General features: G+C 32.1%; 4 protein-coding genes across 4 annotated transcripts in view; 2 read left to right on the top strand and 2 right to left on the bottom strand.

Moving 5' to 3' along the window:
- Positions 1-2,763: 2,763 nt before the first annotated feature.
- LOC119675509 lies at positions 2,764-3,600 on the bottom strand. The gene has a single exon (XM_038086716.1). It carries the CDS (start codon positions 3,598-3,600, stop codon positions 2,764-2,766), a length of 837 nt encoding a protein of 278 aa, XP_037942644.1.
- Positions 3,601-4,220: 620 nt separating this feature from the next.
- On the top strand, positions 4,221-4,886 carry LOC119682707 (huntingtin-interacting protein K-like). The gene is made up of 3 exons (XM_038096200.1): positions 4,221-4,454; positions 4,526-4,633; positions 4,692-4,886. Exons 1-3 carry the CDS (start codon positions 4,305-4,307, stop codon positions 4,788-4,790), a joined length of 357 nt encoding a protein of 118 aa, XP_037952128.1. The 5' UTR covers positions 4,221-4,304; the 3' UTR covers positions 4,791-4,886.
- A 630-nt stretch (positions 4,887-5,516) lies between these two features.
- LOC119681322 (dnaJ homolog subfamily B member 12) lies at positions 5,517-8,253 on the bottom strand. The gene is made up of 6 exons (XM_038094481.1): positions 7,821-8,253; positions 7,595-7,760; positions 7,139-7,541; positions 6,164-6,282; positions 5,940-6,103; positions 5,517-5,870 (listed from the first exon to the last, which is right to left on the bottom strand). Exons 1-6 carry the CDS (start codon positions 7,951-7,953, stop codon positions 5,758-5,760), a joined length of 1,098 nt encoding a protein of 365 aa, XP_037950409.1. The 5' UTR covers positions 7,954-8,253; the 3' UTR covers positions 5,517-5,757.
- A 1,638-nt stretch (positions 8,254-9,891) lies between these two features.
- LOC119685935 (protein roadkill) overlaps positions 9,892-11,001 on the top strand; it is a 63,017-nt gene continuing 61,907 nt past the window's right edge. The window contains exon 1 of the mRNA XM_038100349.1: positions 9,892-10,135. The gene's annotated coding sequence lies outside the window, so the exon portion shown is untranslated. The remainder of the gene's footprint in view (positions 10,136-11,001) is intronic.

Genomic DNA, 11,001 nt, shown 5'->3' with positions numbered 1-11,001 from the left:
ATGCGATACCAACGTTGCCTTGACGCTCTGCATTTGTTCTCTTAGCCTGGTTATGAAATCGTGTTGATTTATATTTCTGTGGCTAGGGTTGCTTACTATTTCGCCCGGTAAACGTAGAGTTTGGCCATATAGCATTTCAGCAGCAGAAGCTCCAATGTCTGGTTTAAAAGTCGTGCGTAGACCTAACAATACTATTGGTAAAACTTCTGTCCAAGAAGTTGTTTGGTGGCACATTAAGGCTGCTTTTAATGTGCGGTGAAATCGTTCCACCATTCCGTTACTTTGAGGATGGTAACTCGTAGTTCGTAAGTGTTTGCAACCGATAACTTCAGCTAGTTGGTTGAACAATGAAGATTCAAATTGTCTTCCTTGGTCTGTTGTGATACGTAAGGGTACGCCAAAACGTGCGATCCATTGAGTAATCAGTGCGTTTGCGATGGTTTCCGCTGTTTGATCTGGGATCGGAATTGCTTCTGGCCATCGGCTGAAACGGTCGATGATGGTTAATATATATGTGCAGTTGTTTGATGGTGGTAGCGGGCCGACGATATCTATGTTTATATGTTCGAATCTGTGTTCAGCGAGTTCATATTGACAAATAGGTGAACGGTTGTGACGTTGCACTTTAGAACGTTGGCATGGGATACATTGTCGGGTCCAGTTTCTGATATCAGCATTTATAGAAGGCCAGAAAAATTTTTCAGCTATCATTTTTGTTGTGCCCCGAATGCTGGGATGAGACAACCCATGCGTAGCTTTAAAGATATGTAGCCGGTATTTCTGCGGAATGTAAGGACGAATTCGCCCAGTTGAAACTTCGCAATAAATTTTATCTGATATTGTTGGTAAAGATAAAAGTTTGATTTCGATGGAATTGTTGTTTTTGATATCTTGTAGTTGTGGGCAACATCGTTGTAATCCAATTATACAATCGTAGTCGATTTTTGGGATGCTAATACTATCTATCCGCGAGAGAAAATCTGCTGGGATGTTGTCTTTTCCGCTGACATGAACGATATTCGTTGTAAATTGACCTATATAATCAAGCTGACGGACTTGACGTGGTGAAGCCTTGTCGGACTTTTGCTGGAATGCGAACGTGAGTGGCTTGTGGTCAGTTATTAATACGAATTCACGACCTTCTAACATATGTCGAAAATGTTTTATGCCCTGATATGCGGCTAACAACTCACGATCGTATGTGCTGTATCGTTTTTGTGTATCTGTTAATCGTTTAGAGAAAAAACCGAGTGGTTGGAACGTGCTGTTTGTCACTTGATGAAGAACTGCGCCGAGAGCTTTATCCGAGGCGTCTACTTGTAATGCAAGCGTAGCAGTTTTTGACGGATGAACAAGTAGTGTCGAGTTTGTTAGTTCATCTTTACATTTTTGGAAGATTGTTTTGTTCACTTCGGTCCAGCATAACGGTGTGTTGTCGTTCTTCTTGTTTCCTTTTATCATTTGTTGAAGTGCAGTTTGAGAATCTACAGCGTTTGGTACGAACCTGCGATAAAAGTTAAGTAATGCTAGAAATCTTCTTAATTCTTTTGTTTTTGTTGGAAGCGGGTACTCGCTGATGCTCTTCACTCGATCTGGTAGAGGTTGAATGCCCTTTTCACTGATGAGATAACCAAGAAATTTTACTGTGTTTTGAGCAAAAACGCATTTTGATACGTTTATTATTAAACCATGTTTTCTGAATCGTTCGAATACTTGTTGCAAGTGTTGCCTGTGCTCTTCCTCGTTTGCTGATGCAATAATGACGTCGTCAATATAGGCAAAGGCAAATTCGAGATCTCGTAATACTTCGTGAATGAAGCGTTGAAATGTTTGACCTGCATTGCAAAGTCCGAATGTCATGTTAGTAAATTCAAATAATCCAAATGGAGTTATGATCGCCATTTTTGGAATATCCCCCGGTTCAACTGGTATCTGGTGATATGCCTTAATCAGGTCGATGGTTGAAAAAACTTTTTGGTTATATAACATGTGTGCAAAATCATGTATGTGAGGAACTGGGTAACGATCTGGGATGGTGATTGCATTTAAGCGACGGTAATCTCCGCAAGGTCTCCAACTACCGTCTGGTTTTTTTACCATATGTAAGGGGCTAGCCCAATTACTGCTTGATGGACGGCATATTCCGGCTGTGACTAAGTTTTGGAATTCTTCTTTTGCTGCTGCTAGCTTGTCTGGAGGTAACCTACGTGGTCTCTCACATATTGGTGGACCTTTTGTTAATATGTGGTGAGTGACTTTTGTCACCTGGCGATTTGTCGGTGTTGGTTTAGTGATGTCGATGTATTCTTTTAGTAGATCTGCAATTTTGCAAGATGTGTTCACAGTTGATATTTTTTTGCGCATTTACCTTACGTTCACTTGCGGCTGAGAAAATCTTTGTTGATGTGTCGATCAATCGTTTCATTTTTATGTCTACTATTAATCCGAAATGATTTAAAAAATCTGCACCGATGATTGAAGTGTTTACATCTGCGATAATAAATGGCCATGTGAAATTTCTTCGTAAGCCAAGAGCTAGAGTTATCTCTATTTCTCCAAATGTTTTGATCATAGAACCATTTGCTGCGTAGAGTATTCTTTCGTTCTTATTGTTTGTATTTGAATTTTTTTGTTTGGCGGCAATAAGTGAAACATCTGCACCCGTGTCTATTAGGAATGATTTTTTTGTCTTATTGTCATAGACGAACAGTCTTGTAGATGTTTCGTTTACAACTTCCTCTGCCGCCGTAGACGAAGTCGGTTTTAGTTTTTTGTGCCATATGTGCATGGCTGCTTGCAATTTTTTGCATTTGCCCCATATGTTCTATGATACCAACAATTTGTACTGGTCTTTTCTTCACTATCATCATGACATTTCCGGTTTCTGGATGTTGAACGTGAACGTTGATTTGTTCTTGAGCGGTGTTCGGTTGATAATTTCGAGACCATTTTCGTCAGTCTGGTCACTTCTCGTTGAAGTTGTTCGATTTGTGCATCACGTTGAATATGAGCTGCTGCAGGGACGTTAGCTGCATTGACGTAAGTTCCTTGCATTGTTGAGTTTATACGGATTGTTTCGGTTATGTTGTCTGCCAATTCCGCCATCTTAGGTAGTTCCACTTGAATTGTGGCTAGACATGTCTGTACTTCTACAGGAAGACGTTGTAACCATAACCCTTTCAGTAATTGTTCGTCTTGTTTGCTTCCACTAATACGTTGCAATTCGCTTAAAAGATGGGATGGCTTTTTATCCCCAAGCTGTAAACCACTAACTAATTTTTGTACGCGTTTTTGTTCACTATCCGCAAAGTTTTTTATTATTGCTTGCTTGATAGCTTCGTACTTCTGAGTTGCTGGTGGATTCTGTATTGTGTTATAAATTTGTTCTAACAGCGATGCATCCAATGCTGCGATAACTGTGCCAAACTTTTGAGTATCGCCCTTTATGTTGTTGACTTGGAACCAGTAGTCCAACTGAATAAACCAAAGGTCAATGTTGTTTTTTATTAATGTTGGCATCGGCAGCTTTATTGCAGTGATTGTTGCGTTTTCATTGATTGGGTTAGTGTCTTCGGTTATCTTTTGCTCTTGAGTAGCCATTTTTTTTTTATATATTCGACGTCGGCTTGGTCACCAATGTAGTGGTTTGTTATGTTGGGGTTTATTTCGAATTTAACACTCCGTATTGGTAATGGATAAGTTTATTTATTTCTTATACTTAGTTATTATAAAATATTCTTAAAGTTAAAATTTGTGTTTTTTCGTTTTATTCACGTGCTGCTTTGTCTTTTTCCAAACTACTACTGGCGGGAACTGCGGCTATTGTTGTCTCCTTTGTGCCTTGTTGACAGTTCTTTTATTTATATTTTTTGGTGCTGCCACAGAGTTGTATAAATTTGATGTGATACTTTGTGGAATAACTAATAATTATTCAGCAAATAACTACGTGTGGAATTAAATGCAATATTAACCACATATGTATGCAAATAATATTTTTGAGAATAATTATTTTTACTTAAACTGTAGAGCAACATACTTCACAACTACTTGCTTAGATAGAGAAAATCGAGTCGTTTTGTGTACATTTAAGCAATTATAAGTCAGCAATTTGTTGTTTTTTGCACACTTGCGAGCCACCAAAAGCACCTATTGATATTTATTGCTTTATTCAGCGTTACAAAATTGCAACTCTGTATACATTTATTTTTCTTATACTTACAACACTGATTAACATATTAAACATTTTTATTAGTGCACATTTTATATCTAATACTACAGTGAGAATTATAATCTAAATTTGGAAAATGTCTGAACACGAAATAAATGGTGGTGATGATGAAGTGCAGGATAAAAAGCAAAAAAAACAGACTCGTCACGATGGCGGAGCTGCAGATTTGGAACGTGTAACAGATTATGCCGAGGAAAAAGAAATATCAGCTGCTAATATATCCAGCGTTAGTAAAACTAAAATTTAAAAATTTTAATAAAAATAAGACTTGTTACTTTTTTATACATCGATATTCAGGCGGTAGAACAATTTGGCAACCAACGTAGTAAAGAAGATGAGTTAAAGGTAGCTAAAGAAAAGGAGCTGCAGAAAGTACATGTTAAAAAGGAAGACATTGAAATAATCGTAATTATTGCTTTATATTCTGTACATAACATATATTTTAATAGTTGATTTCTATTAGATGAATGAAATGTTAATCACTAAAGCTCAAGCAGAGAAGGTTTTGCGAGAACAAAGTGGAGATCTTGTGGCTGCCCTAGAAGCTATAATAGCAAACTAATAAATTGTACAAAATATATGTTAATGAAACTTAACTACTTTATAGTTTAGAAAACCTTAGAAATTTTTACCAATAAAAAACTTTTTAAATGTGAAATGATATATACATTTGAAGTAGAGGATATATTTATTAAACGTAGTCGAAAATGCAAATAATTTTGCTTGTGTTTCTATAAGTCTGATCGTAACTCTACGCAATATACTGTTAAGTAATCTAAAGTCGCAAACGCCCGCATACATCAGTTAAAATTTCCAGAAAGTATAAAGCTTTAATTCAATTGATCGAAGAATAAACGGTTATAAATGGAAGCAGATTGTGTAAAACTGGATTAGAATATTTTACCCAACTTTTTAATTTAATCAAAACAGCTACCTTGAATATTTAATTTTATAAAAACAAACTGTGATTTCATATTACGCAGTAGGTTGTGTTGTGAGGGTCGTCCTTATCTGTTATCACTTTCACTCGGAGATATATGTTGCCTATTGTGATGCCCTCTTCACATAGTATTTTGTCATAGCAGTATATCGTGCGAAGGCACGATATATTAAAATAAAAATTTAGTTTATATTATTTTTAAAGTTTTATTTTGATGAAAAACTTTTTAATGACAAATTATATAACAATGATTTCAGAGCTTTACTCAGGGAGTTCAGGCTAATCGAATAGAAACTGCATCATTGAAATATCATGTTGACGCAAATTATTTAACTGGTTTTTTTTTGTATTGCTTAGCTTCAGTTATAACCATTACACTTATACATCAAAATATTTAAATACTATACATATAAATTAGCAAAACCAACAACTTAAAATAAAAACAAAAAATTGTTAATGTTCCAAAAATTTAGTTAAGTAATTTTGAAACTACTATTAACGACATTCCAATTTAATATTCTAAAACTTTCATTAAGTGAAAATAAAATGTGTGATATATGGAACACTAAGTAGTTATTGGTAAATTAAACTATGTATTTAAATATTTTTGAAGATGTTCGCATGAAGGCATATTCATGTTTTGCGCTTTACGGAATAAGTCACGGTCACCAAATGTACGTGCTTTAGCCAACATTGAGTCTCCTAAAATTAAAAGAATATATCATAAGCCCGACAATTTATAATAAAAATATAAATTTATTAGTTACTAACGGTAATTTCTTTCGCGACTACACGAATGTTTTAAATGAGTAATAAACTCCTCTTCCACAGACTCTTCCAATCGCAGCACAGATCCTTGATACTCTGAATAAAAGTTGTCTTTAACATAATACGGTATTTTAAGTGAATTTGTTTCTCGCTTAACAGAATATTTTCTAAAAATATATAAAATATGTTAGATAAAATACTAAGGCAATAGTGATCGAAAAACTTACTGTGATGGTGTAAGACTGTAAATTGGATCCGAAATAAAGAATGACGACATCATTGATAAGCCAATTAATAACAATATAGGAAGCAAATTAATTAAAGCCGAAGATCCACCTGCTTGGTTCTGTAAATGTAAACATAGTAGAGTGAATATATCAGTATAAAAATATATAAATATTCTCTTTTTCTTCTTCCTACTAGTTTGATAATTAATTAATATTAAGTGCTGTTTTTGCTTTTGTGGTTATTGTGATTAAGTAGGAACTCAACTATTAATTATCGCGTTGTGATTTTTGATGATGTTAAACTCAACACCAATTATATATAAGGTGAATGAAATTTGAAAGGTATGTGATGGGAAATTAGGAAGGTATAGAAAGCCGCAGGTAACGCACTCTTCTTTGGAATGTTATATCTAAACTGGGTCGGTAAAAATTAAATTAAATTAATTAAAATTTGTGTGAAGGCATTTTGAGAACTTTGTTGTACACTCTAACTAACACACCTAAATGCCGGTGTACATCTGTAAGACATTAAAGGATAATTTTTTCTACCCATCTTGCAACCCACTCTTACTCCTAAATAACACCCTCTAACACAATTAACTCAAATCCTGACCCATGAATTCGTATTGTAATTCCTTTCATGTTATCTGCTTTACAGATTTCTGCAGGTCACAACAACAACATCTAATCCTGCAGGATTAGACATAAAGATGGTTAACATGCTACACGCGATGACAACCGATAGAACGACGTAGTGACATGACTGGAGATTATTTCAGTATCTGGCAAAACTGTAAGGTTCATACTGACACAAAAAAGACTGCCACAGATTGCTTTGTATGGGATACCTTTAGCATGAGTCCATTCTTGAATCGACTGCATACAGCAATCGCACCATAAATTATTATATATGATATATTTACTAGCATAATATTAATACAATTATATAAAATGACGTTTTATTCTTATACTCACTTCTCTGTCGTCACGATGTTGCTGACGACGTCGCTGTTGACGCATAAAAACATTTTGTTGTGGAAAACCACCTCCGAAGAAAAGATTAAAAAGTTCTTCAGCACTAACGTCAGATTGAAAGCCACGAGCATAACCATATTCATTAGAATAATATTGATTACGCATTCCGGCGCCTGAACTTTGGCCATTCGCCTCATTTATACCGTATAAATCATATGACTTTCGTTTCTCAGCATCTGTAAGGATAGCTGCTGCGTTACCAACTGCTTTAAAAGCATCAGCAGCGCCTGGTGCTTTGTTTTTATCAGGATGTAATTGAAGCGCCAATTTTTTATAAGATTTTTTTATCTCAGAATCAGTTGCTTCTTTGGTGATACCAAGTACGTCATAAAAGTTTTTACATCTGTAATAAGTAGCTCACATTAATGTTGTTTCCCACATAAAAAAAATTATTACCTTTTAATTTTGCGAACAGCTTCAAGTTGTTCTGTAGTGTAATCAGGTTCAGCATGACGAGAATCAGAGTTTTTACGTTTACGCGTACTTTCAGGCTGTTGCTCTGGTTCTTGTTTTTCTTTACTATTGCCGGACTTAGCTAAGTTCCGTACTTGCATTAAAACATCTGTATAATTTATTTGCTTGAGCAACACATTTCAAAAACTAACATAATAGAAATTGTTACCTTTAGCTCGTTGTGTTGGAAATAATTGTTCAGCTTTTATTAGAAATTTTTCTGCTTTTTGGAATTTTCCTTCTGATAGAGCTTGAACACCAATTTCGATGCAACGATTCGCTTCATCTTTATTTCCGTCCATTTTAAAGATTTATATAACTTTAGCGAGTTGAATGCCAAGATATATTTAAATAGTTATTGGTATATTAAATATTAATAATACCAAAACTATTTTATTTGTTGTGCTATTATGGTTATACAAAAATCAAATTTTAATTACAATAGAATTTTGAATTTATATATATAATGATAAATTTTTACGTGCACATACTATTACTAGCACTAAAATTTTCCAAATAATTACATTAATTAACTAAACCAAAATTTTTATCCACATCACTTTTTTTCGATAATTGATTTGTAAGAAGAAAAAATTATAATTGACAGGGATGTAATAAGTAAATAGTTATAATATTTTTAACAGTTCTCAATGCAACACTGGTACTAAGAACAGGTGTGTAGTATTTTTAGTGATATGGAGTATAGCTACTTAACAGTGATATACTGCGTCTACATTGGTTCGATTTTGGCAAGTCTTTTACAAACATTCACACTTTTTCACAACACATACAATTTTTTGTTCATAAACAAAATTCGAATACAATAGATATTCACTTTTGATTATAAAAATGTAACCAAAATAAATCTATTGTAGAGGCCAGTTAACTTACTAATATCTCTCGCTGATTTATTGGCTTCACTGCTGTAATTTGATTTTTCCTTTCAGGTGGAAGATGCCTGCCACGTTAAAAGAAAATGATTTGAGTTTCAGCGACCAAGGCATAGTAGTTGTGAAGCAGATTTTTTAAATATTAAATAGTTTTATAGCGTTTATTAAACAAACATTGTTAAATATTTTGTGTTAGTTTTTGTTTTAACTAATAAATAAAGTAAATATAGTGTTAACAAACTAATTACAATCAATGGTTATTATGAAAAATTTACTTAGGTTGTTAATTTAACACATAAAATTATAAAAAATGTTTTTTTAATGTTTTAATAATTACACTTATTAATTTGTGTTAAATATTTTATTATATTTATAAAAAATTATTTGCATTACAAACCATCTTCAGTGTACAATAATAAATATTATTGTTTTTTCTTAAATATTTAACACAAATTATTATATGTAATTTTTATTTAAAAAAATATTTTTTATATGTTAAATAAATGACCTAAGCTCGATAATATTAAGAGATAGAGATAAGCCCCCCAGCCATTATAGAGTAAAAGTGCGTAATAGCACTAACTCAAGAAGAAGAAGAATCAAGAATTAATGCAGTTACTAATATAGTTATAGACTTTATAACTAGTCTATTATGAAAGGGTAGTGTTGTTATTAAATGTACATATTAAAAACTTAGCCAAGTTTTCTTTTTATCTCACTTTGGAGTGACAGAATATAGTTATTAAATAAATATCTAGTAATTTTGATATTATTTTTGATTAACTGTATGTTTTTTATATACAACTGCAGATTCCAAATGTTATATTATTATAAAATTCTTTTTTTTGATCACATAATCAAATATTTTATAATATACACTCATTAAAATATGTTGGCAAAATAATATATATATGGTGCTTCAGCAATACACTTCGTACGTAATTAGCTGAAACTATTGAATTCCAAGATGAGTATAACATTATGCAAAAAAAAATTTAAAACAAAATTATATAGTAGTTATTTTTTTAAGTAGTTAGTTTCTTTAACTTTCGCATGTAATTAATATTTGTATGTTTTATATAGATGAGCTAGACGGAACAAATAGTAGTTTTTTTAATTTTACGTTAACAAAACTAAAATGCATCTATGTATGTATGTTATTAGCTGCACTGCAACACTTTTATTGAAAGTCTGCCGTAGATAACTTTTGCTGTCAAATTAGGTTTGGATTTTGCGTGAAATAAGTTCTTTATAACGTTCATAAAAATTTTATTAATAAACGAAAAGTCAATAACTTTTATTTCAGCAAAGTTTATTTGAAAAAATATAAGTGACCCTAATTTCATCAGTTTATTAGAAAAGTTTTATGTAAATATAATTAGTCTGAGAAGTTGCAAATTGTTAAAGACAACAAATCATACATATTTTGATAATACATAGGTGTAAAGAGCATAACTCTTTATATTAAAATTTCAACAAAGAATTCAAATAATATAGTGTCTTCGTTCTTTCTAAGGCTTATGACATCGTCATAAAGTGCTGTGTGTGTTTTCTCCAAGAAAAAATTCGCAAATTTATCTTCAGCAATAAGCAGGTAATGTATGTTAAAATAACTTTTACTTTTTAAGTTAAATAATTGCTTAAAGGTTGTAATAATATTCTTATTTCCTCTTATGCCAAAATATTGTAAACAATCTTTACGCATAACGCATTTTTGAAGATATTTAATGTGTATTATTAATTAGTGTTTATATTATCTGAATTATTGTCCCAAGTCAGATTTAAAAAACTGATTAACATATTTGTTTTTTTAGATAAACTCATAGGTATATTTTTCCTTTGATTTGTTTTAAGTTCGATTATAAGTAATTATATAAAAATCTCATAGAGTTATATACATAAATTTCTTAATGTATATACTGTATTAAGTATCATTATTATTTTACCTATAGAGAAATTGATATAAGCAAAAAATTTTGTATCGCAAAATATTTTAATTTAAGTTTCTTATTCTGTGTACGAGAAATATAGATTGTTCCTTTTCGGTCAGTTTACAAATATCATAAATCCATGAGGTAACAAAAGACCTAAAACGATTTAATACAAACCTTCATGCATTTGTATTTATAAGGTTTTATTTAAAGTTGGTGGAGGCCAATAAAATACGATTTGTAGTTCTTTTAACTTGCAAAGCAAATTATCTCTCTCTCTTTTATAAAGTATATTTGCACTAAATTTCCAAATTTTCCTTGATAATAAACATTTATTGGTCCATAGACATCATTCATTTTTTCATTTGATTTGCCTGGATTATTAAACTCATGTGCACCATTTCGATCTATTAAAAATTGAAACATTTTCCATTTTCTACTGCGTTTAGCAAAGGAAGTGGTAAATTGAATCACACTTTTTTTCGCTGAAAATAAAACATCAAAATGTATTTGTAGTTTTAAGCAAGAG

Source organism: Teleopsis dalmanni, chromosome 2 (genome assembly GCF_002237135.1).
Source record: "Teleopsis dalmanni isolate 2A chromosome 2, ASM223713v2, whole genome shotgun sequence".
NCBI lineage: Eukaryota > Metazoa > Arthropoda > Insecta > Diptera > Diopsidae > Teleopsis > Teleopsis dalmanni.
The sequence above is the reverse complement of the archived record's forward strand: the minus strand, read 5'-3'. Positions and strand labels throughout refer to the sequence as shown.

Bases quoted from the DNA above. Each gene is read 5' to 3' on its own strand.
- LOC119675509 (XM_038086716.1), bottom strand. From the start codon at position 3,600: ATGGCTACTCAAGAGCAAAAGATAACCGAAGACACTAACCCAATCAAT.
- LOC119682707 (XM_038096200.1), top strand. From the start codon at position 4,305: ATGTCTGAACACGAAATAAATGGTGGTGATGATGAAGTGCAGGATAAA. The intron at 4,455-4,525 runs GTTAGTAAAACT...ATCGATATTCAG, and splicing joins CAGCTGCTAATATATCCAGC to GCGGTAGAACAATTTGGCAA. The intron at 4,634-4,691 runs GTAATTATTGCT...GATTTCTATTAG, and splicing joins AGGAAGACATTGAAATAATC to ATGAATGAAATGTTAATCAC.
- LOC119681322 (XM_038094481.1), bottom strand. From the start codon at position 7,953: ATGGACGGAAATAAAGATGAAGCGAATCGTTGCATCGAAATTGGTGTT. The intron at 6,283-7,138 runs GTGAGTATAAGA...TTACATTTACAG, and splicing joins AACATCGTGACGACAGAGAA to AACCAAGCAGGTGGATCTTC. The intron at 6,104-6,163 runs GTAAGTTTTTCG...ATATATTTTTAG, and splicing joins TACAGTCTTACACCATCACA to AAAATATTCTGTTAAGCGAG.